This window comes from Alligator sinensis, unplaced genomic scaffold (genome assembly GCF_000455745.1).
Source record: "Alligator sinensis unplaced genomic scaffold, ASM45574v1 scaffold460_2, whole genome shotgun sequence".
Classification (NCBI taxonomy): domain Eukaryota; kingdom Metazoa; phylum Chordata; order Crocodylia; family Alligatoridae; genus Alligator; species Alligator sinensis.
In genome coordinates this window covers 142,599-164,523 of record NW_005842668.1, presented here as the reverse complement: position 1 = coordinate 164,523, position 21,925 = coordinate 142,599, and the positions used below count along the sequence as shown (strand labels likewise).

General features: G+C 44.5%; 1 protein-coding gene across 2 annotated transcripts in view; it reads right to left on the bottom strand.

Moving 5' to 3' along the window:
- PPP1R16B (protein phosphatase 1 regulatory subunit 16B) overlaps window positions 1-21,925 on the bottom strand; it is a 68,449-nt gene that overhangs the window by 7,916 nt on the left and 38,608 nt on the right. For both annotated transcript variants that reach the window (XM_006033837.3, XM_025215742.1), the window contains exons 2-5: window positions 10,136-10,206; window positions 7,146-7,291; window positions 3,369-3,472; window positions 2,671-2,795 (exon numbers count right to left, since the gene is read on the bottom strand). In XM_006033837.3, coding sequence (XP_006033899.1) covers window positions 2,671-2,795; window positions 3,369-3,472; window positions 7,146-7,291; window positions 10,136-10,206 — 446 coding nt within the window. The remainder of the gene's footprint in view (window positions 1-2,670; window positions 2,796-3,368; window positions 3,473-7,145; window positions 7,292-10,135; window positions 10,207-21,925) is intronic.

Sequence of the window (21,925 nt, the reverse complement as noted above, 5' to 3'; positions counted from 1 at the left end):
GGCCGTTAATACCTTTTCTATGGTAATATCCAGAAGTCTCACTCAGGAGCAGGCCCCATTCGCTTAAGTGCTGTTTTAATACACAGAAAGACCATACAGGGAGCTCACAGTCTAAGAGAATAGTAACAGACCAAAGGGAGAGTGAAATGGATATTTTCTAGGCCTGTGCGAAGTGGCTAGTATTCGCTTTGGATTCAGATTCAGCCGATTCAGGGGAGAGTGATTCAATTTGGTGATTCGAATCACTGTCCCGAATCGATTAAAAAGTGCTGACTCACCAGGCGCTCCCACCCACCCCAGCTCTGGCCCTTTAAGGAGACGGAAAACCCTGGCCTCACTAGTTCCTGTCCAGCGGGGGGTGATCCCCGCTGTCCCCCCATGGCCCTGCACCATGGGGGGGGCCTCGCCCACGGCCCCCCTGAAGCAGCTGAAGGAGCTGGTGAGTGCCAGGGTTTAGTTCCGGTTTTTTCCGTAAAGGGCCGGAGCGGGGGCCGGTGGGGCAGCTGGGGGATGGGGTGGAGGAGCAAGGGGGCTCATGCAAAGTCCCCCATGCAGTGTGGGGCAGTGGGGCACAGCAGGGATGGCCCCCCTGCCCAGCAGCACTGGTGAGTGGGGCTTTTTTTTAAAGCACCAGGAGCTGGGATGGGTGGGGCAGCCATGGGGGGGCAGGCAGGGGATGGGGCCTGGCAGGGGTCCCCCCATGGTCCCCTCCCCCTCCTTCAGCCACCTCTCCCCTGCCCCCTACTTACCAGCTCCGAGTCCGGCTCCAGCTCCCTTTTGCAGCCAGCAGTGACTGCCCGAATCAAAGCTCTCCAAATCTTTTCTGAAGATTCAGAGAGCTTCGAATTGATTCGGACCTTTTTATTGGTCCCCTGATTCGATTTGGATTTGGAGATCTGGCCACCGAATCAAGCCGAATCTCTTCCAAATTGAATCAGCACTCAAAGCTTCACACAGCCCTATTATCTTCCATGTTTCAGTAGTGTACCTGTGATGGTCCAGGAATTATATGAAAGGTTAAGGATTTCTTTGGGTGATATCTGATTATATTTGATGACTAGGGGGTCACCTGATGAAGGATGGCTATCATTCAAAAGTTGTCCAACTTTAAACCAGCCATGCAGTTGGTCCAATAAAACACCACCCCAAAAATCCTTGCCTCTCGTAAAAGGGATACACGTTAATAGCTTTTTCTACACACACACATACACAAACTAAATAACAGCAGTCCTATCCTATCTCCTCCTCACAGCATCAACTGTTCTCTTCTCATATTTTGCAGCAGTGAGTCATACCTTCATGAGGCCAGCAGGGGGTTGCACATCAATAGGAAATGGCTAGACTGTCATTCTTTACTTTTAGGAACAACAGCTTAAAAGGTTAACACACACTTGATCCCCATTCAAGAAGCTGTCAGAATCAAATAATTCTAATCGAGCTGACTTGTCACCCCAATACTTATATCTCTATAAGCAAGAGCTGGGTACTAAAGGAAAAGTCCAAGGAAATGTTCAAAGAATCGACCATTAAGAAGGGAAATCTAGGAATGACCTGAAAATGTAAGCTGTGAGAAAGACTGCAGTCTCCTAAGTTTTACTTGGGAATCCTGCCTGCTCAAACACTAACTAGGGTTTTGGGAAGGGTTTTGGACTTTCATGTAGGCAATGCTTTAGAGTGAGACTTCACTGCACTGGTAGGGTTTGGTCACTTGTATAACAACACTGGGTAGCCTGGATACAAAAACTTTCTAGATATCTGTAGGCTCAAATATTGAGCTTCTAAGATCACACTCAAAGATTATATAAACTAAAGATGTTATATGTATTGCTAATACTAGTAAAATCCAGCTGTGAAGAAAGTTTAAGTGATAAAAACCTGAAAAGCTCACTTTGGACAACAAAAAAAAGAAGGGGGTCAGATCATTCAACCTTTTAAAAGCCTCTACCTCTCAAAACAAGGCTTGGCCTTGTGCCATCCCTCCATTCAAAGGTGAATTTTACCCCGTGTAAATAATTTTGAGACCACAGTGGAAATGTCTCAATTTTTTCAGTGTATCAAAAAAGATTATGATGCAAGGGTAGCAAGAGATCTTAAGATGGAAACTCTCCAGAATGCCTATCAAAATATTTAACAGCCTAAGGGTATGATCATCTTCTCATGAAACACATAAGGGATTTTATGCTCTCTTCCAATGGAAGCCAGATCTGAACTCCAGGATAAGTAGACTTAGAAGTATTCAATTGTTTTTTTCAGCCTACCAACATATTTTTTCCAAGTTCCTTCTCCTGCAGAAGGCTAGAAGAGTTCCATCATTCTATAACTGTCCATTATGAGATTTCTTGCATTTCTTGCACCTGGTACCAGCTGCTCTCAGACAGTATGCTGTCTGAACTATGCATGCAAATGATCTGATAGGAATTTCCATAACTAATGTTCCCGTATACTTTATCATTAACTACAAAAAGACACAAAAGCAAGCTATGAGTCAAGACACATGAAATGGGCTTGTTAGTTGAAGAGGATAAGCCAGGAAACCAGAAACACTAATCTTGTACCTCCTCACACAGCACTTGCCTTTGAGATTTTAAAAGGCCATACACCACAGGCAACCTCAACACCAGTTGGGCCAAAGGGACAGCTTACAGTGGATAGTGTAGCAATTCTGCTCACCAATGTAGCACCTTGATCATCTGTCCTGTTCAGGTCATCTCCGTCTGCAATCATATCATGGATGTCACAGATCATGACCTGCTCTGGAGCAGCCCGCATCTCATTGATTTTTTCTTGTGTGATGCCTGCAGTTAATAGGGGAAAGGGAAATGTTAATTTTCCTTGACTGACTTGGAAATAACCGCAATAATTGTATTAGGATTTCTGGTGCTGATCTGATCAATGTGCTGGATGGACACTGGACGGACCACATAAGCATTATGTGTCCCTTCCCCACCCACTACTGATGTGTTATCACTTCTAGGATACTGAAAGGCAACCAGGTTGGCAGTACAGTAGTGTAGACATGAGGCATTTTGGCCAAGGTAACAAGAATGACAGCAGAGACAGACATTACCAGTTTGGAGCAGAAGTGGAAATGCAGAGAGAGGGGAGGGAATGTCAGGGCTGGGCCACCACAACATAGACATGTCTCTCAGAGTATGTCTATTTGACACAATGAGGCACAATGCACAGTAAAGCTTAATACCGCTAGGGGATAGGTAGGTGGATATCAAGTCTTTTACCCTGGACACTATTGAAGATTAAGCAAAACAATCTTTTTTCTCCAGAGACATACCAAGAGCTGAAGAACAAGACAAGAGTCAATACTTTACTAGCATACTTTCACTACATTAAGTGTACCCATTCTTCCTTACCCTGGTAGGCCATGCAGGTCTCAATGACATCGAGGGTTGGCTCATCTTCACAAAGATCATATGGCATGTTTCCATCTGCATTTACTGCCAGGAAGTCTGCCCCACTGCAAGGGCAAAGTCAACAATAAGGAAGTGACACAAAAATACACAGAGACAGGAAGGGAAACTCAGATGCTCTCATACATCAGGCAATATCCAACAGGATATGGAAGCCGGGACAAATCCCCTGAGGACCCCACTGGGGTTTTAATACTAACTTATGATGTTTGAATGATACCAAGGTTTTTGTGGGACTAGACAGAGATGAAGATACATAAGGCTATACACCTGAGACTTATGGAAGATTGGTATTTGAACATCTCAGTCTAGAAGCCAATGTATTCATAGGATACCACACCTCCTACATGGGGTATGGGGCAAGTTATCTGGGTTGTGCAGGGACCCAGCAGCCTCTCCTGCTATGTTCACATTTCTTCCTCTCAGGATTACTAAAGGTAAACAGGTTGACTGCTCAGTGGTGTCCAAAACTACACATACAAGAAGCTGCTGCAATATAAATGCCAAACAACTAAAGAATGCTTATTAGCTAGATGCTTTGGATAGCACTCCCAGCATTCAAAATGTTTTCAGTAAGGGTTATGGGGGATGTCTGTAGTATGAGGGAAAAGACTCCTAGTTCAATAAGGAACACATGCTTGCTATCAAATTCCTGTCTGAGGAATTTTTACCTATTGTCCATTAGTTTGTTCATTTGTTTTGACTACTGTCTGCTACTGTTTCCTAGTATGACAGATTTCCCAGTACTTTCTGAATTGAGTACAGTCTAGTTATATAACTGATATTCTACCACCGCTAAGCTTGGATCTTCCTCGGCAGTTAGTCTTCAAGGAGGGCAGATGACTTTCACATTCCATGTATATTCACTCCAGGTTTTTTCCCGCTCAGATCAGACAGAGCAAATAGTATTTTTAAAGTATTATAGACTCAGTTTAACGTCTAAGAAAGCAGGGAACGCAACATCCTTTATAAGCTAGTGTCCACATGTTCCATGTTCTGTTAATGAAACTCTTGGATGGCATTGTTTAAAACAAGCCCTTTGACCTGCAAGACTTCTTGTAGAAGACTATAATGGTCAGAGCAACTCCACAAAACCTACAGTTAGCAGCTTGTTTTCTTAACCTGACACATGGTATGATGCTACTGTAAGGCTGGTTTACTGGGCTGGTCAGCACAGGCCAACCTGAACCCATCTGAAGAGCAGATGCACTCTCAGCTCTCCAGTTTGATTGTTTGCTTTTTATCCCTCAAGCTATATCCTCTTCTATATCCAGCTCCGAGCCAGGAGTGTAGCACATCCCTACATTTAGTTCCTCCATTTTCATTCCCCTTCCCTAAACTTTCAGATTCATACCAATTTGCTGCTCTCTCCTAGCCCTTGAGACTACTCATAGCCTAAAGGGAACATTATAGCCAAAGGGAACTGCCAAAAGCTCAAAACAAGGGATGAGCTTGTAAGGGGCTGTTTTTCAAGGACATAGACACACTATCTTAATTATCGGCAGAATTCACTGCCTAAGAAACAAGAGTCAGAATTTCCCAGTCTCCCGCTGATAGCGCAGTATTCCAGGATATAGAGAAAAAGAAGCAGCTAGAGGGAACATATTGATATGCAGGGATTCTCTTCAGTCTGCTAGAGAGTCTCTTCTGACACAACAAGCTTATAGCTTCATATTGCAGACATGGCCATGCAGGCTACAGACTCATTTTCAAACTGAGAACATGAGTGACTTAAGGTTTTGGGCCATGGTTGAAGCAACTGGGATGTCAAGCATGAGCATATTGTGTAGCACAGCTGGGATCAAGCATGCTATGCTCTTACCTGCGCTTACTAGGAAGTAGCGATCAGTTAGACAAGGAGTGTTAAAAACTTACCCATATGCCAACCCCCATGTTCTTAGTAGTATTTGTGCAACACAAATACCTTGCATGGTTTCTATTAGTGTGTGCCCAACTTAAGCTAGAGGACTGAAGCAGTGCTTAGGGCCTTTTAAGAGAGTTCCATGCTCAGGTCATGCTTTTCCTGGCCACTCCTTTTCCTGCATCTCTGCTGCTTAGAAAAGAGGGGCTTGAAGGGGAGCATTTACAAAATAGTTACAAAATATCAAATGGCACAGAGAAAGTGAACAGGGATTTCTTATTTATTCTCAAAATATTGGCCGCAGAGGACATAAAATGAAAATAGCATGAATAAGTGTTTTTCACAGCATGTTATCAACTTGTAGAACTCCTTGCTACAACATTTTGTGGCAGCTGATAGTGTAACCCAGTTCAAAAGGAGATTGCATAATTTCTTGGAGGAAAAGGTCCATCAGCAGGTTGTGAATACGGTAGGTGGGAATTTCTGAAGCAGAAATTAATACACCTCTGAATGCTGGAAGCTCCAACAGTAGAGAAGCAGGGAGCACAAAATTCTGGCCATGCCCTGTTTACCCTCCACCTCATGATGCAATTTATGTTCTGTGTGAAACAAGATACAGGTTTCTCTCGATTTATGCTGTACGTGCATTCCTGGAGAACGGTGCATAAACTGAATTTGCATAAAGCAAACTCACTTTACAATGTAACAAATAGGTTCCCATGACCGTGAGGGACAGAGGAAGGGAGTGTGCTGGGACTAGGGAAGGGGTAGGGGGAGGAATGCTGCTCCTGGGGCTGCGCAAGACAGCAAAGCGGAGGGAAAAGAGCAACACTCACCCCAGCCCCAGCCGCAGTGGCCCCAGCCGCAGCCAGTGCCAGCTGCCTGCAGCTGCTGGGCTGCACCGTGCTCCGCCTGTCCCCATTCACCTCTGCTCCCAGGCTGCGCCATGCCCTGGTGCAGGCAGCTGGTGTCAGCTGCTCCTGGGGCTGCTACAGCTGGGGCTGGGGTGAGTGCTGCACCCTGCGCTGCCCAGGGCTGCCCGTGCTGGAGTGGCCCTGGGAGCAACCGACACCAGCTGCCTGCACCGTGGCATGGCGCAGCCCAGGAGCTGGGGTTTGCCAAAGTGCAGGGGGACAGGCAGAGCATGGTGCAGCCCAGCGTCTGCAGGCAGGTGGTGCCAGCCACTCCTGGGGCCACTGCAGCCAGGGCTGGGGTGAATGGGGCCAAGGCCCTTTCTCCTCCCCCCGCAGACTTACCTGCTTGGGCAGGGTTGGCATCTAGGCTGATCGCATAACAGCAAATTTACCTTACATATAACAAATTATGAGTCTAAATATGCTCATCGCATAAGAGTGAATTCGCATAGAAAGAACCTGCATAAATCGAGGGAAATCTGTACTGGGATAGATGGGCCTATGGTCTAATCTACTAAATGGCATGCTTGCATGTCTATAGTAAGCAGAAGCCTGGAAGAATAGAGGTGAACTACATCTCCTGCCAGAGAAAAGTGACAAGTGACAGATATATAAATCCACAGAGCCTTAAACCAAATTGGTACCTGCCCTCTTCCAAGCTAACTCAAGTAGGTCATCCGGTATTTTAATGTTTTCTCTCTTATGTCTCTTTTTTTTTGTCCTCTTTTCAACCCCAACATCATTTCTTAGCAAATGAATCATCCACGTGTGGCACTGGCCTGGGAAACAGACACTACTGGTCAGATGCTGCAAGGCACTCAGGGTCTCAATTCCTACTGACATCAGTAGAAGTTGTGGGCATTAAGTACCTCTGAGAAAGCAATCAGCACCTGGCAGATTCTGGCCCACAGAGAGAGAGATATAAAGGAAGCAGGGGCCACCTACTGCTGAATTAGAATCTTCACCAAGTTGATGTGACCACACGTAGATGCCGCGTGCAATGGTGTCCACAGCTCATTGTCCTTTGCGTTGACGTTGGCCCCGTGATTGAGAAGAATCTTAACTACATCTTCATAGTTGTCTATGCAGCACTAATAGGAAATATAAGCAGATAGATATATTTTTACTTAGAGCCTGTTGGTCTTTAGTTATTTCCACTGCACCAAGAATTGTGCATGGGAAATATACCTGGCTTCACTTTCCTCGATTCCCTCACCTGCAGGAGCCAATACATGAGTGTTACTCACTTTCCTCCTCAGAGAAAATTCCCTTTAACTCAGATAGCACACAATCCACTCACTCCTTGGAGCCAAGAATGGGCAAACTCTTGAAAGTACATGGGATCCAGAAGAGTAAGGGGACCAAGATCCATTTCTACAGCAGAAAAGTCTCTGTGGATATTAAGCTGCTGGCCACAATTTTCTGCACCAACTAGAGGTTTGATTTTTCAATATTTTCACTTGTTGAAAATCTGTTCCCTTTAAAGTGTTTCAAAGTGGGCACCGCAAAAAAAAAAAATCACCTGTCCTTTTAGAAAAGTCTTGGTCACAATATTTTAGATTTTCCTCCTCACTTCTGGTGGTCCAATTGCTGCAGAAGACTGTTTTAGTCTTTTTAAAGATTTGTGGCAATTTACTGCAGTACTTAGAACTTTATTATTATTATTATTCCTGTTTCTTAATTTTCAACATTGTCTACAGAAGCCTGTATTTATCTTCTAAAGAACAATTGATTTTTCTCCTCAACAAGCTTTGGTCACTTGTCGAAAGAAAGGAGTAGGGAGAGGGTGCTTTTCAATTCTTGCCTTCCTCTCCATTGTGACCTTAATCTCAAGTATGTGACTCTCCCATGTGCACCTGGTTCAGTGTCCTGAGCTGATGCCAGAAAGACCCAAGATGACCTTATCTGGAGAACAGCACATTTTCTCTTTCATCTGCCCCATGCTTACAAGCTCATGCTCCCATAAGAAAGATGTGCTAACACCATAGTCATATATACATATAGCATCTGGGAATCAATCAATTGCAGTGAAGCCCTTGTTCTTGCCTTGGCTCCCAAATGCATCTTTACACTATCTCAGGGGTCGGCAACATTTTTGGCCGGAGTGCCAAAATCACCCCAACCTCCACCCATGCCTCTATGTGGTGTGCCAGAGATGGAGGAGCCGCACGGGGCTGGATCTTCATTAGTGGCGGTAGCTGCATACATGCCTCTGGGTGGACAGCAGGGGAGGGGCCGGGGGTTGCGCTGTCCCAGCCCCTTCCCTGTCATGTGCTGTGAGCTGCCGCTACCACAGAGCTAGTGCCAGGGCTCCAGAGCCCAGCACAGCTGTTTGCAGCCTCCTGGCTGCCTTCCAAAGCCAACCCAGGCTCTGGGCAGCTGTAGCAGGCAGCTAGAAGACTGCAAACAGTTGTGCCAGGCTCTGCAGCCCAAAGCACCGGCTCTGTGGTAGTGGCAGCTGCACACATGCCTTTGAGCAGACAGGGGGGGAAAAGCCAGGGTTGAGCTGCCCCAGGCCCCTTCCTGGCCATGCATCCAGAGGTGCGTGCACAGATGCTGCAGCCACAGAACTGGTGCTGGGGCTGCGGAGCCCCATGCAGTTGTTTGCAGCCTCTCAGCTGCAGCCTGCTTGGGCTCTGGGCAGCTGCTGGCAAAAGCTGCCCAGAGAATAGGTCATCTATGGCCTGCCGAGGAAAATGGCCTCATGTGTCATGCTCTGGCACATGTGCTGGGGGTTGCCGATCCCTGCACTGTCTGATGGTTTTGTGGGCTAAGTAGATTTTTTTGCCATGGCTTGAAAATAATGAAACCACCACTGTCAGGGACTTAAAATCTTTCCTTTTCTCTGCTGAACAATGTCCCTCTGGAGAGAAAAAAAGCTTTTCTTGTTTTTGGAGCTGATTTGTACTTTAAAGCAAAAATCCACCCAGCACCAAAAGAGAGAGAACCACTTGCAGAAAAATCCAAGTTCCAGAGTCTATGGGAGCATTTGTAACATGGACTAGGGAAAAACAAGTTAGGCAATCCTATCCACCCTCAGAATGAACTCAACAACCCCAAGACAGTTTGTCATCCACTCTATCTATGACAGAGAAGCCTGCCAGCTGACACATCTAGTCACTGCAATTCCTGTGAACTGGTAGCAGCTTAGCTCTTCTTGCATTTTTGCACTGGAGGACCTAAATTTAATAGCTGAGAAGGGAATTAGGACCTATAAAAGATGGATTTAAGCCCTCAAGAGTCTTTGGTCCAAGGTGCCACAGGAAAGGACCCTGCTCCGTTATTATTGCTAATAAATCACAGCCACAAAAGAGCTGAGTAGCCCTAAATGCCCATAAACCTACCACTGAATTTTAGTGAAAATCAGTTTTAAACCGCTTTAGTTCTGTAACTGCAGTTCTCTTGTATGGGCACCTGTAGATTACTGTGAGTACTATAAATCTGTTTGCAAGCACCCACAATTGGGAGTTGCAGCAGTTTGCCTAATAGTTAATGCACTGACTTAACTAAAACCCTTTTAAAACTGATGTGCAAGTCTGTCTTCTGGGGAAAGTCAAATCAACCTATCCTGTGCTTGTGGAGAATTGGTGGGCAGAAGAAATCCTGCTTTTTCTTGTTTAAAATTTGGGACTAATTGCTAAGTCTTGTGTGGGTCCTACCATAGCTGAAGGTAGCTTGATGTATAGGGAGGAGGGCTCCAATCTCAGGTGAGTCCCCAAAGATGAGAGGTTCCTGCTATACAGAAGATTCCGTGTGTTTTTATTAAAAAAAAAAAAAAAGCAAAATACAAGTAGAAAAAACATTTCTTGCCTCTAAGAAGTGCCCTCCCAGATACCTTTATACAGACATGCTAACACCCTGGAGCTCAAGCATCATGGAGGTGGCTAAACATTTTATAAGCAGCTGAGAACAGTGAGGGTTTCCCAAGGCCTCACCTGATGCAGTGCAGTTAATCCATCTTCATTGCACAGGTCTGGGTTGATATCATTCTTCAGTAAGTAACATACTGCAAGCAAAAAAGACAGGAAAAAAGGAGTGTTCAATCAACTGTCCTAAACATACTGTAGTAGGATTGGAGTGATCGATAATGTCCGCTGAAAATGTTGCCCACTCTCAAAAAGAGCCAACAGAATCGTGGTCCCGGTGAAGGAGTTCATTGGTACTGACAACCTAGCGGTGCAGGTTGTCACTACATTGCTCACTGGCAGCTTGAAACTTTATGACAACCATGGGGTTAGAACACTGAGCCACCTCCTCCAAAAGCTCCTGGCACTTGAGCTAACAGATGGTCCATTCAGTATTTATGATAATGTATCATCTTTATTTTATCCAACAGAGGGCAGTGATACATTATTTTTCACAGATATGCCAAAAGAAGGCCTCGTCCTACGTGCAACTGTGATTTGCATGTGTCTGCATTGTAGCAGTCTGCATTCTATTTTGATTCCAGCATATCTGAGCACAGCCTCCAAACAGATTTCTCTGTGTGCATCATACACCTGAACCAATTTTTTCCAAAAGAACCAAATGATTTTAAGTGCCAGCTTAACACTGCAAAAGGGCCTAATTTTTCTCAGTAAATCTGAGCATCCACCCTGTGAGAAACAGGCCTTCTTAATGTGTTGCTGACTCAAACAAGACCAGAGGCCCCAACATTCGTAATCATTTTGGTCATTCATATACAGTAGTTTGGTTATTTCACCTGAACTACTTTGTCTCAAGGGCATCCCAAGTCTTAAGAGGACTGGGGAATTTATTAGGATCCCTCCTCCCTGTGCCGGTTTCATCAGTTTTTTGTTCAAGGAAAGCTTCTGACAGGCTTGCAAAACACCTATGCTGTGTTAAGGACAAGAACTAGGAATCAAATCCAGACATGGTATAAGGTAACAGCTAGAGACATATGCCATGGTATACAAGGGTGCCTTTAAATACCCACTAACCAAAAAGCAAGGACTGGGATTGCTTCACAAATCCATCACTTACATGAAGACTTATGTCTTAGGCCTGCTCAATGTGGTTTATTTTTGATCCCCTCATCTTCCAGAGTTTCTGCAGGCTAATGTTCTTCCCATCTCAGATGTCACTGAGCTAGAAAAGGCACAAGCCACAGGTTCTATAATCACTTCCTCCCTGGGGATAATGTAGTGCCTCCTACTTGAATCCCATCTCATTTGCAGTCAGGGGATGTAACCATTAAGAGAAATCAGAGCTATAAACTAAAGAACATTAATGAGGCTAAGGGGGCGGAAAAAAATCTTTAGAGCCTACGCTACCGGCTATTCCCAAAGCTTCAGCACAAGCAGGAGGATGCCAGATTTTCCACAAGTCACTTTCCCCCACTTTATTATAGAGAAACAGACCTTGTAATGTACACAGAGAAAGAACAGAACTCCTGTGGTCCGCCCCCAGAGAACACAGTAAGGCTCAGGATTAGCATGTAGAACTGAGCTGGATGAAAACATTTTATATGAAAACCCTCTAGTCACTGGAAAAAAAATTGCATTTTATCCAAATTTCAAAAGATGGCACAGATTGAGGTACAAAATACAGGTATTTTGTTAAAAAATAGTAGAAAACTATTCCAAAAAAACCCTTAAATGAGAAGTTTCAGTAATGTGTTTTGAAATGAATTAAAAAATTTCTATTACAAATTCATATGAAAGTGACTGAAACAAAAAAAGTATTTTTCATTTAAACAAAACAAGATGTTTCAACTGAAACAAACTTGGTTTTGCAAAGAAATTCAACACGTTGGCTTTTTGTCCTGATTTAGGTAAAAAAAAAAATTAGCCTCAGTATCAAAAAATTTTGCAAGACAAAAAACCCATTTCAGACCAGCTCTAGTTCAGACGCTGCTATACAGTTAATATAACTGTTCAGATGGCCATGAAACTGCAAGAAGTTCCAATCCTCATTTGTGAAATGGAAAATAAGTGTGAGAGCTGAAGGCTTCTCCTAAAGTCACCGAGCCTGGGAACACCAGCACAATATGCTTCGAGCCTGCAAAACATATTGAACATTAACAATGTCCTGTGATCTGTCAAAGCCTTGGTTATATGCAGGACCTTAGCTCAGGTACCCAGGAGAACAAACCCAGAAGGGTCATGGAGTCCAGTCCTCTGTGACTGCAGGCCACCACAAAACATGGATTTGTTGAGAAGTGTCCCCCAAAACTCCATTCTGGCTCCTCACCCATCACAGCCACAAAGCAGCTCATAACAAACTTTGTATCTTCATTACAAAAATCCAGATGCCTCAGAAATTACAGTATATCTTGCAACCCAGTTATGTTTTACCAACCCAACAAGTCTAAACTGCATGCTGACTAGGACTTCCTATTCTAGTGGCAGTCTAGAGTTTTTGTAGGGCTGGCCACTTCCCCAAGCAGGAATAGTACTCACTGCACTCTTGACTCAGCTGTTTTCATAGCCAGCAGTTTGACAGGCAGACAGTTAAGTGATTTGCTCACAACCTCAGCAGGAGATGGTTTAAGAGGAGACTTTGGAGCTCATTCTAATGCCTGTGCTCTAGACGTGAGGCTACCCTATTTTCCAATACAAGCAATCATTATGTAACTCATCCACTGCAACAACCCCGCAAGGAAACATGAATGAGATTTTTGCTGATTCCTCTTTGTGTTTAAACAATGCAAGACTTCTTTACTTTGCTACAAACACTTTTTGGCAACTCACTGGGACAAAGTGCCATCTGGTCTGGCCGTCAGAGCAGCTAGTAGACTGATTTTGTTCTCTCCTCAGTTTTCCTATTTGCTCCAATCTTGGCTGTCTCTCTAACCCAGCGCCTCTGTTTCCCAGTTTGAATGAGGGACAATGATCCTTCCTGACCTCACAGGCCTGCTGGGAGATTAATTAATATTTGTAAAGTGCTTTGAGAGCCTGACACCATTGAACTCTCAATGTAGAGAACTGCCGAGAGGAAAACATTTGCAGTATACGGTTTCTAGGTGCTACAAAGTCCAGGAACCATGTTACATATTTTGGAGCACCAGCATCTTGCCTGTTAATTATTTACACAAGCAAAAATAAATGTTCTTCTCAGATACAGTTCTTGAAATGAAAACAATGATAACAAACCCATACAGCATTAAAAATCCACCACCCATTAGATTAAGTTTAGATTTTTTCAGCTTAAATATTGAAACCAGGCAGCTTCTGCTTGCACTCAGTGTGCGTACTTCCCCCAAGCCCTCCTGCAACACTAAGAGACCCATAAAAAACCCTGCTGACCCCCAGCCAATGTCTGATTTAATGACTATGCCACTGCTACTATTGCTGGCTAACCCCATCTTCCTGCTCTTCTAATAGAATCTGACAGATAGCTGTGTCACTCACCAGCGGATCTGTTTTTTTTGTTATTTACTTTGGATGCAATGCCATTAGGAGGCTTAATTCAATCTGGTTCGTTTAAGAGCCATTGTGTACTAATGACATGTAGCGCCATAATTATGTTTTCCCTGCATAAAGTGATTCGGGCAAATAGTCACTGGCAGATTAACCTTACAAGTTCTATCCCTCTGTGGGGGGAGGAGCAGGAGCATTGATCCCAGCTTGTTAAGGAACACCAGGATCTATGCTGAAGAGTCCATATGGCCACTGTTTGCTTGGGCAGAGTTCCTAAGGTACTTAAAGGGTTCAGGATTATTAGCACTGAACTGACACAACGCTCCGCTAATGCAATGTGAGATGAACTTTACAACCAGGCACATATTCTTTCTCTTCCCTTCACAGGCCCAATGAAGTTTTTGTCACTCATGCTCATGAACACGAAACAGATGGTACCAGCTTTTGCGTCATGTTCCTTACTGGCACAGCCCTGCCATTCACCTCATCCCTAATAGGAAATGCACTTTATGAGGGTGACAAGAGTTGTCATAAAAATGCAGGAACCATTCTGCTCACTCAGCAGGACAGCCCTAAACTACTACCCTTCAATTAGTGAGTTGTCACACCTGGGGTTAGTCTTGGAAATACCCTTCCGTGCTTTGTCATTCCATAGTTAACTTAGATAAGGTCAGTATGGGGGGGATGAGTTTCAGAAGAAGCCTTCAATCCCCAGGTGTACCATGGACTATGATTTTTAGAAGTGCTTAGTGCTCACAAACTGCCTCTAGCCAATTTGAGCTTTGTAAACCAGGCTGTCTCAGAACCCCATTTTAAAGCAGCCATCTTGCTGAAATTTGAACTGTTCAACCCCTTCAATTAAAATTAGGCCTTTAATCTAAGCCTCAGTCTCTCAGTTGTAAAACAGGGATGGTATTTCCCTTCCTCACAAAAGAAAAGCTATATTCATTGTTTTCAAGGTGCTCAGATACTAGAACACTATAAACTATAGGAACGCCTGGAAAGAACCCTGAAAAACAGACTGGTATAAATGCCTTTAGAGTGTAGATGCAACTATCTATTTAGGGCATAACTGAAAATGAGCTTGGTGATGTGTGCCCTGGTTCCCTGGGATAGCTGGGGGTTCTGAAATCCCACCAGCTGTCCCAGGGAACCAGGGCACACATCACCAAGCTCATTTTCAGTTATGCCCTAACTAGATAGCTACATCTAGACTCTAAAGACATTTATACACATACATTTGTCTGTTCCAGCACGCAAGAGATCCAGCATGTCGGAGCAAACTCAATTAAATCGAGTAGCTCTTTTGAGTCTGCTCTGCACGTGAGCCAACGTGCCTGGCACTGTGTTGCATGCATTTGTATAAATGGCAAAATGTGCATCAGCGTGCAGAAAATGGCAGCGGCGTGCTTTTGAATTAAAACACCTTCAATGTCTTTTAGTTCAAAAGCACGCCACTGCCATTTTCTCAGCACTGATGTGCATTTCGCCATTTATACAAATACATGCGCCACAGCGTTGGGTGCTTTTAAAAGCGCCGGACACTGGGGCACAAGCATGTGTACACATTCCCCAAGGCTAGGGACACAAGTTACACATAAACCAGTTTAAGTCACCAGAAACTGGTTTAAACCTGTGACAGAACAGAAGTTCATTGTACATAAACCAGTTTCAAAATGGTTGAAATGGGTTTAAGATGAACCTGGTTGAATGCAGTATCAGACTTAACTGATTTGGGAAAAAACAGTTTATGGAATTTCTGTCCCAGATCCCTTCCTGGTTCAAGTTAAATCACAGTCCCCCAGCATGCTTTCCAGGTCTGGGCTGGGCTGTCTGCTCTAGCACATAAAGGTTGGGGGCGGAGAGGCACAGACTGCCCCCCGCCCCCAGGCAAAGCTTAGCTGGGGTCTGGATCCAGGGAGGGGGGTTAAACTTCCCTCTCCCTGAGTACAGAGCTGCCCGGCCCTGCCAAAAACTTACTGCTGGCTGTGATTGTGGACTACAAATCCCAGAAGCACCTGGAAGCAGGAAAAGGAAGTGATGAGCAACCCTGCAGAATCCTCCTGCTCTGATTCTGGACTGAAAATCCCAGAGACTTTGGGGGCAGCAGGAAGAGGAAGTGAACACAAACAGCCCATGCTGGCTACGTTCCAGAGTTGTGCTCTAGCGCCCCCCACCTTCTACCCTGAGCCACTCCAGGCATGCGGCTGCATTTCCTGAATCAAAAGTGAATGTCTGTCTAGTTGTTTCTCAGTTTAATCTCTACATTTTAGATTAACCTGCAAAGACTGAACTGATTCAGCCTCGGGCTTTTTGACCGTCTGTACTTAGCCTAAGAGATGAAGGCTAAGGTTCACTTTCATTCAACTCCCTGCTCCCTTCTTTCTGTGCTGCTTTGCCCCCAGGGAGTTCCCCGTAGCCCTGAAGATCCTCTCAGCCTCAGGATCCTGTAACAGAGTCTGTCAAGGAGGACTCATTCAGCCTCCCTCGCCAACTGTCATGATTTTGAGCTTTGAAGTCTATATGCAAAGGAGTATTTTGCAGATGGGGAAATGGAGGTAATGAAAGAAATGATTTGTAGCATCACAAGAGATCTACGGTGGGGCTGGGAATACAAACCTGACTCCCAGTACCCTTCCTAAGCACAGAACTATCCTTCCTCACTGAGGAAAGCAAGGCATGCCTTCCCCAGGGACTTCACAGTACTTGGCCAGTGGTTTTCAGATGACATGTGTGCTGCCCACCCATTCAGTAACTGTCTTCTTGGACAAAAAAGGGACCAACCAAGATGTAGACACCTGTCAGCCAGGAACTGAGCTGAGACCACCCAACTCATTTCACTTAGGCCACAGAACAGCAATCTGACAGTCATAGCTTTCATTTACTCTTTGCTGGCTGCTTATCATTCATTGCTTGTTCTGCCCATTGAAGTTTTTCTCTTTTTTTCCTTGTCGCAGAGCACTGAGGTGCCCTGCTCCTAGAGGGCAGAAACTGCTAGAGAAAAAGCCCTAGCAGTGGCTAAGGAGCACAGCTGCAGGTTGCCAGGGCAACGGGAGGGAGCAAATGACCCACACGGGGGGGAGAAAATGCCCCACCCCTGCCAGCGGTCAGCTGCCTGTAGGAGGCAGAGCCTGGCTCTTATAAAGCCCAGGAGCAGAGGCCTGAGGCAGTTCCCTGCCAGCAGCCAGAGGGCCCAGCTCTGGCACGGCTTGGCTCCTGGAGTTAGAATGCAAGGAGAAGCCTAACAGCAAGTACAGCTTGACCAGAGTTGAGCAATGTTGTTATAGCCAGAGGGCATGTGTTTGAGTTATAGCCAGGAGGCTCGAGTTTGTGTTGTTATGTATTACACCGGTGGTTTGGGTGAGGCTATAAGGGGTTTAGCAAGCCCCAGAGAAGGGGGCACTACTGGGAAGCCCTAGTACGGGCGTGGCAAGCCCCAGAAGGGGGGTCGCCCTACTGAGAAGCCCAAGTTGGGCACGGTGAGCCCCAGAAGGGGGGTCGCACTTCTGAGAAGCCCCAGCATGGGCATGGTGAGCCCCAGAAAGGGGGTGACATTATTAGAAAAGCCCAAGTCGGGCACGGTGAGCCCCGGAGAGGGGAGCACCTTATTGAGAAGCCCAGTGCAGGTGTGACGAGCCCCAGGAAGGGGGTAACTTTGAGAAGCCCAGGTGTGGGCACGATGAGCCCCAGAGAGGGGGCACTATTGAGAAGGCCCTGAGAGAGGGCGACAGCTCAGAGAAGGCCCAGAGTGGGCAAGGAAAGCCCCAGGAGGGGGCAGCAGTGTACATAGAAAGAGAGAGGTAGAGACAGACCAACGTCGATTCCATCTGCGAGGCTTGGGGCGTGGTATCAGGGGTGGTTGGAGCCACGCATAGCCCATAAGGCTAGGGTGCCTCAAAGCACCCATTTGCAGGACAAGACCCACGAGGAGTCCAGGAAATCACGGGGTCCGAATAAACATACAGACATGTCAGAGGGCGTAAGGCAGCCTCCCAACCAATTCAAACCATCAAAGACGTGGTGGGCGAGAAATAGAGGGTGCCCTTGGGCCAACTTGACACGGAGAGGGGGCCTTAAGGAGATCACGGCCCTCCTACAGGACCCCGCCGTGACATTCCTCTAGAGCAAAATGATCTTATTTCTACTGTATGCAGGGCCCATGTCTTGCCTCTGACCCCATTCAGCCAGTAGCAAAGAAAGCAGGTGACTGCATGCTCTGTTGCCTGCCTACGGAGCAGCTGTTTTGCAGGAGGTACACTAGGGATTTCTGCTTTTCTGCCGAATACAGAGACAGCCTGAAATAGTATCATGCGGTAACATGCTGGCCACTAACAGTGATCAGAGCTGCAGGGAGCCCAATTAAAGGTGAACTGGAAAACATTAATAATGGGAGCCTGAACTAGTAAATCCCAGCTGGGGTCACAGAAGAAGGGCCAATAGCTTTGAGACACATTATCACTATGCTGTGGGACCTCTCTCACTAGTGGGAAAGTGAGTAGGACCACCCTTGCCAGTTCCCCAAGACCTTTGAGCCTCCTAAGCCTCGCTACTTCCACGAGGTGAGTGGGAGCATGTCCTGTCGTCTGATGAAAGAATTAGGATGTGTACAAAAAAAGTGTATTTCCAATGCTCTGAGCAGGTTATTCTCCATGTTACGAAACACTGAGCCTCTTAATTGGAATGTATTACAGGGAATCAGCAAATCCTAGAGTACCAAAAGGCAGTGGTTTGCTGTGGTGCTACTAAAAAGTGGATCTTCACTTAGTTCCAAAGGGGTCAGGGTACAGTGTAGGATATTTGTGCAGAAGGGACATGGGCCTGACCCAATACATAATATTTAATAATTGGAACAAAAAAAAAGATGACTATATCAAAACAAAATGTTTCAAATCAACTTAAAATTATTTCTTTTCTCCCCAGTTGTGGTTAAGGGGAAATATTTTGGTCTCTTTCATAAAGGAAGAAATACTGAAATCTGAAAACTCCCCCTAAACAAAAATAGCAATGACAAAATCTGGTTCCTTGAACAGCTCAAACTAGCTGGTATTTCCCTGCAGTGTCTGCAAGCCAGATGCTGGAACACTGTACTTGCAGAGGTTTCTCAAGCAGAAACTACATCTTCATAGATAGAAAGTCTTATTTCCAATTCTATAGTATCTGTCAACTACAGAATTAACTGATATTGAAAATAATATTAAAAACAATAAACTACCAAAAGAGTGTAGCAGAAGGAACCACTATTTCATGACCAACCAGCACTGACAAGTTTAAAAAAGACTACAACTTGGTAACTATTATGTGTGCCACTAAACAATGTATAATATCCATGCATCTTCCCAGGTTTTCATATAACTGTTTTTTAATAAGTTAATTCATAATAAAATTTCCAGCTAGCTGCTTTGTCTCAAGGAAACAGAACATTGTCCTGCACAGTATAATGGAAAGGACACAGATACTACTGTGATGAAGGCTATAAGTACATGGAGAGAGAGAAACTGAATTCATCACTGACTTAAGAGCACACACACCAACTGCTGAAACCTCCTTAGCCTGACAAAGGGTTTTTGAACCTGAAAGCTTGCTTAATAACTATTCTCCAACTATTTGGGTTGGTCTAATAAAAGATATCAAATTCACGCAAGGAACCTTGTCTGTCACTGACTTAAACGGAGTTGAAGCATCAAAGAATTGACCTCTATGGCTTGGGACAGACATTACACATAAACCGGTTTAAGTGATCAGAAGCTGATTTAAACCTATAACAGAACAGATGTTCAGTGCACATAAACCAGTTTGAGAAAAACCTGGTTGCAGATTTGGCTCAAACCAGTTTATGCAATGTCTGCCCCAGACCCTTGCTGGTTTAAATTAGATCAGACTCCCCCAGCATCCCAGCATGCTCTCTGGGCTGGGCGGGGCTCTCTGCTCCACAGCAGGGCTGGCCCTTCCCTCTGCTCCCTGGCTGGAGCTCTACAGCATTCCCAGGGGTCTGCCTGGCTTCTGCTCTCCCCACCTCCCACTACACTCTGCTAAGCAGGCATTCCGCCCTAACCGACACCTCTCAGTATTAGCTAGCAGACCACATGCTGGCACATGGGACAAAGTCAAAATCAACAGATAGTTGGTAATGTTCCTCTGTTTTCTTAATGGGATGATAAACACTGAATTAGAGATGATAAACATTCCCTGCTGGGCTGTTGAGGAGTGGGGCAGGGTCACGCCCCACCTCAGCTCAGCTTTGTACAAGGGAAGGGAGGGCTGCTCTAGCATCCCCTGGCTTCTAGCCTGAGCCACTGGAGGAATGTGCCTGCGCATCTGGGATGTCTGTACAGTTACAAAGTGATTTAGCCTAGCCAGGTTAGATTAGCCTGCAAAGACTGAATCAGTTCAGGCTCAGGCTTTTTGAATGTCTGTCCCTAGCCTATGGGCAAGTTTTGAGAGTGTTCACTTGCCAGCAACTCACTTCCTGCACTTATGTTTAGGTTCTTAAGAGTTCAGTGCCCAGCATGCTACACTCTTTTAAAAATATCTGGCCCTACTTATTTGTAAGGATAGGGCTCAGATCCACTGATAACCTTCATGTATCAAGCAAAAATGTAAGAAATAAAAGCACACTTTCAAAATGAACACTAACTGATGCAATATCATTATAACAATAAGAGCTGGGTGAACACACTGTTGTGAGTAATTCACTGTGAGTTATGTTCACTGAATCATAATTCAAATGTACTATTTCTATTATTCTACCTGTTCTAGCTATAATTAAACTTCTCCCACACTGAGAAGGCTTTATACATTGCATTCTCTCTGTATATTTAATCATTCAAATCTACACCATGCAGAATAAAAGAGCTCTCTTGACAGCCATGACAATACCTCTCTTAAAGTGAGCAAGTTCTAAACAGTCGTCATCTCCATATCATTCAATCTTGGCAGCTACATAAAATACAAGCTTACTGAACACCATCAACAACCCACCTCTTGAAGTATCCAACTTCCTCCAGACACATCCCAGCCTTACCCATTTCCCCAACTCCTATGAGCCAGAGAGAAGAGGTAGAAAAGCAACATGTACACCACTAAACAATGGCAAAGAATATGTTTTTTTCTGCAAAACATTCAGTCACACTTCAAGAGGCTTTGTCAAGATTACAGAGTAGTTCCATGACTGTCATCATCTCAAGCCAGATCTACTGTAGAAAAAGTGTGTCTCTGTAGTTATTCTGTCCAGCCATCCAAGTACAGTTGCAAGTTGATACCAACAAACAAGTGCTTTTGTTCGCATAGCTTTTATCAGTTCCTTAGACTGTGCTGACAAACACACTTGCCTGTATTGTTCTCATTATAAAGGTCAATCCTGCATTTGCATTCAGTCTACGGTCCAGGGTCAGTTTTAAGAAAATTGACCCCCAAATATTTTGAGATTCTATGCTAATATGTATCATATTTCTGCAAGGTTCAACTGAAAATCAATGTTATAGTTTCTTTTATAGGTCAACCCTACATGTAAAATGAATGCAATTTTTATGACTGCTTTTGAAGAAAAAGTTTGACTTATAATTAGGACACTACAACATATACTGGTAGTAACTCGGATTATACAAAAACTTCAACCATGAGAAAAATAAGTGTGTCACCAAAAATAAATAGCTAAATAAATAAATACATAAATAAAAATCATAGCCCTACCTGACATTGATATATTGACAAAAATTTCAAGGACAGGCCTAGTGCCAGACCTGGATCCTACAGAAACATATGCGCCAAGTTAACTTTAAACAGATGAAGTGTCAGTTTGAGGAGGCATATTTTAGCATATGTTTGAAAACATGGAGTAAGGAGTTGCAGAATCTGCATTGTTAAAATATAAGTTTTAAAAATCAGATTTGTTTTATACCCTTTGCAATTGATTCTCTAATTTGGACAATGAAATTTAGACTAGTCAGTTTTTTTCTCTCCCTGGCTTTCTTGCCTTTTCAAAAAGCTGTCCTTGTGTTTAGGTTTCCAGCAATGCAGGGGAAGGGTTTTATTTTTATAACTGGTTTCGCTGAATAAATACAACAGAAATGTATCCATAGTTTGCCAAGATAAAGCTGAATCCACATATGGAGCATTTTGCTGCTTTAGCATCTTATATTCCAATAGTGTTATTGTTCTTAAATAAATAAAGCCCTCCTAGTGTTAACATGAGTCAAGAGTGCATTGATTGTGTTCTCCCTACCCACCTATTACCACTGATCTCCCCTCCCCTCCACAGCTGTTGATAATTTTGCCACATAAAGCCTTTTGCAAGAAAAGGAAACAGACAACTTCAAACATTCAGTGTAATAAACTGACTTTAAAGAAGAAGTTGCCCAGCATACC